Here is a 3,988-nt window from a genome sequence, read left to right on the forward strand (position 1 = left end):
CCCCATACCCAGCCCATATATGGGGATGTCCTGGTGAGTCCGGATAGTCGGTCATGTAGGATGCGAACCACTTCTTCTCGTTTTTTATTATTTCGTTTATCTCTCTCTTCAACTTCATTAATCACATGCATGTGACTGAACAATTTAGAGAGTGTGGTGTTCTTCAAAGAAATTAGGAGGTGGGGGAGGTGTCAAAGCCGACATGTCCGGGTACTGACCGAGCGCGTCCGTGGAGGTTTGAGGTTTTTTTAGGGGTCAGGTTATGTTCTAAAGCCCCGTCCTATTTTCGGCCTAACTTATACTCTATTTGCAGGGAATAACTTATACTCTATTTTGTGCTATCTAAATATGGAACGCGCAGTCAGAAAGGTTTCTCCTTTCTTCTTCTTTTCAAATGTGGAAAGGCAGAGGGGAGGGCTACTTGCAACCATGGACGGATACGGCCGGGTAAACTTTCTGTGTGCATCGTTTCTCTGTTCCGAATAGCAAACAAATAATACTTTCCACCCCCTCAAATAAAAAAGGGAACAATTCTTTCCATATGAACGGCAGACTTACCTTTGATTCTTGTATCTACTGTATGTTGTACTTATAAATTACACGGTGAAGAAAGAGAGAGCGTCCATCAATCAAATCAAAGAAAGAAGAGGACGCTGGAAATCAGAAGCGGAGGAAACTCGCCGAGCTCTCTCGTGCCTGCGACGAAAATCAACCATGGCCTGGTCATTGTTTGATGGGATCATCACCTTGGGGAGAGGAACTACGGGCTCCTCTGCCGTACGTGGCGATAAGTCGTCTATCCACTCTGTCGAAGCGTCGGCCGGTGAAGTGCTCTGCGCCGGAGCATTGGCAGCTGTGTGCTGGGCGGCGTGGAGGTACTTCCAGTACAGTAGATGCCTGCGCACCTACGGCCGGGACGTGACGGCCTTGGCCGGCAAGGCTGATCCCGTGATTGGGCGTGATGATGAGATTGATCGTCTCATACGCATCCTCTGTCGCCGGACTAAGAACTGCGCCGCGCTTGTGGGCGCCGCCGGGGTCGGCAAGACAGCCATCGTTGAGGGCCTCGCCCAACGCATCGTCGCCGGGAAGGTCCCATCCAAACTCGCCGGAGCGCGTGTCATTGAGCTCAACCTCGCGGCGATCGTGGCTGGTACAACGTATGTTGGCATGTTCGAGGAGCGTATGACGGACTTTGTCAAGAAGGTGGAGGCTGCACGCGGCAAGGTGATCTTGTTCGTCGACGAGATGCACATGCTTCTCGGCGCCGGAGCGGTCACAGGCACCCAGATGGACGCGGCCAACATGCTGAAGCCAGCTTTGGCTCGTGGCCATATCCGATGTGTGGGCGCCACTACTGACGAGGAGTATTGCATGTATATCCAGAAGTGCAAATTTGACAAATTTGACCTTAGGACGAAATCAAATCACAGAATGAACTGTCCGTGAAACTATTTCACGCGGCTGACCTTTTTGTGTGACGCCCGACACGAAGGCGTCACACTACACTGTGCAACGCCTCACAGATAGGCGCTACACGCCTGGACAGCGTTGCACCCCAGACTGCCTAAAAATTGTTAAGTCACTGTGCAGAGCCTAAGAGCTAGGCGCTGCACTGTATAGTGTGGCGCCTAGCTCTCAGGCGCTGCACTAGTGGTTGCACTACAAAATGAAGCAACCACTAGTGCAACGCCTAGAAGCTAGGCGCTACACTGTATAGTGTGGCGCCTAGCTCTCAGGCGCTGCACACTAACTTAGTAATTTTCGGATCACACGGGTGCGACGCTAGCCAGACGTGTAGCGCCTATCTGTGAGGCGTTGCACAGTGTAGTGTGACGCCTTCGTGTCGGGCGTCACACAAAAAGGTCAGCCGCGTGAAATAGTTTCACGGACAGTTCATTATGTGATTTGATTTCATCCATAGGTCAAATTTGTCGATTTTGCCATCGAGAAGGATCCTGCACTCAAGCGGCGGTTTCAAAAGGTGCATGTTAAGGAGCCCAACACGCATTCCACCATTGCCATCCTCCAGGGGCTTAAACCCCGGTACGAAAAGCATTATGGCTTGGAAATTCGTGATGCTACCATCGATGCTGCTGTACACCTCGCTGACCGCTATATTTCAGGTGGTTGATTTTACTGCGTTCATTTTATTACAGTTGTTTCGAGACGAAAATTTACTTATGAGCTGAGTTGTGATATCATTGTTGTGTATGTGTAGGTCGTCGGTTTCCTGATAAGGCAATTGATCTCATTGACGAGGCTTGCACGACAATAGAGCTAGGAAGAGGAAATTCAGTTGTTGTGCCGGATCATATTGCACAGGTTGGTATGCACATCACTTCTATTATTTCAGCAGTGTGCTTGTCATGTATATGTTTGAACTAGGTTTTCTTGTTTGAAGGTTGTGAGCGGATGGACTGGAATTCCTATAACCACGCTTAATGAAGAGGAGAGTATCAAGTTAATCCACTTAGCCGATAGATTGCATGAGAGGGTTGTTGGGCAGAATGAGGCCGTCAATTTAGTTGCAGAAGCAGTGTTGCGTTCAAGGGTTGGCCTTCACCAAGCTGGCCAACCGATAGGCTCCTTCCTTTTTTTGGGCACAACAGGTGTTGGAAAAACAGAGCTTGCAAAAGCTCTCGCCGAACAACTATTTGGTAGTGAGAAGATGATGCTTCGCTTTGATATGTCTGAGTATGTTTGTCCCGAATCCGTGCTACGTCTCGTTGGAGCACCCCCAAGGTTTCATTTATAATACACACACCTTAATTTCAAGCATTATTATTATATCACAATATTTAGTTTTACTCATACAATGTTTTCTTTCATAACACCATAAAGCAATCATGGTTATGAAGATGGTGGACAACTGACCGAGAAAGTTAGGAGGCGCCCATACAGTGTTATCCTTTTTGATGAGGTGGAGAAGGCATATCCGTCAGTGTTGAATGTTTTTCTTCAGCTCCTTGACGATGGTGTGCTGACTGATGGTAAAGGACACAATGTAGATTTCAAGAATACAATTATCATTATGACCTCAAATGTTGGGGCAGAGCACCTAAATGTAGGAGTGGCTGGAGAAAAGACAACGACTGCTTCGCGAAACCTTCTCATGAAACAGGTTTGTGAATCACAGATAGTCCACTTGGAATTTAGTAAAGCAGATGCTCACTGATTCATTATGACATATATTTGTTGGTGCAGGTTAAAAAATGCTTCAAGCCTGAATTTCTCAGTAGATTAAGTGAAATTGTAGTATTTGAGCCGCTCTCACGCCATCATCTGAAAGAAATCGTGAATATCGAAACTGAAGAGTGCTCTTGCTAAAATAGCTGGCAAGGGCATATCTGTTGTTATAGATGATGCCGTGTTGGATGTCATTTTGTCGGAATCACACGACCCGGTAAGTATTTTTCTTTTCAAAGTAATCATACGATCTAGCTTGTCTTTTCAAATAGCAAATAGTAATCCACTTTCCCTATGTTACTGAATCAACACTACTTGGATTTTTACAGGCGTACGGTGCAAGGCCCATAAAAAGGTGGATAGAAAAGAACATAATGACAATTATCTCCAAGATGCTGGTCAACGCAGAAGCCACTGAAGGATCAACAATCTCCATTGATTCTACCAGCGACAAGAAAGGGTTGAAATACGAATTGGCACAGAAGAAAAATGTGACGGATTACTGAAGCAAGAAATCTTCCAAGTAACTCCGGAGAACAACGACGATGGCTTGATCTTGGTTGCGGTTTGTATAGAAGGAAAAAAGATGTGCAGCTTACCACTGAGACCATACAATTTCCACTACGTGAAACCATTTTTGACAACTAGTCTTCCTGCATGTGTCTTGTGTATATCAATATATGTATGACTAGTACTACTGTATTAGATTAGATTTTGTTTCCAATACTAAATTCAGTTGTCGCGTATTTTCCTATTTGACCGATCTTCAAAACCTTTTGAAGGAGTTATGCTTGTTGCT

At 46.1% G+C, this 3,988-nt stretch overlaps 1 protein-coding gene across 1 annotated transcript; it reads left to right on the forward strand.

Moving 5' to 3' along the window:
- Positions 1–714: 714 nt before the first annotated feature.
- Positions 715–3,695, forward strand: LOC123074130 (chaperone protein ClpB 2-like). The gene is made up of 8 exons (XM_044497057.1): positions 715–1,227; positions 1,925–2,126; positions 2,222–2,325; positions 2,405–2,745; positions 2,845–3,124; positions 3,208–3,247; positions 3,336–3,406; positions 3,519–3,695. The coding sequence occupies exons 1-8, from the start codon at positions 715–717 to the stop codon at positions 3,693–3,695; spliced, it is 1,728 nt and encodes a 575-aa protein (XP_044352992.1).
- Positions 3,696–3,988: the final 293 nt, after the last annotated feature.

The sequence above is a fragment of the Triticum aestivum genome, chromosome 3D, assembly GCF_018294505.1.
Source record: "Triticum aestivum cultivar Chinese Spring chromosome 3D, IWGSC CS RefSeq v2.1, whole genome shotgun sequence".
NCBI lineage: Eukaryota > Viridiplantae > Streptophyta > Magnoliopsida > Poales > Poaceae > Triticum > Triticum aestivum.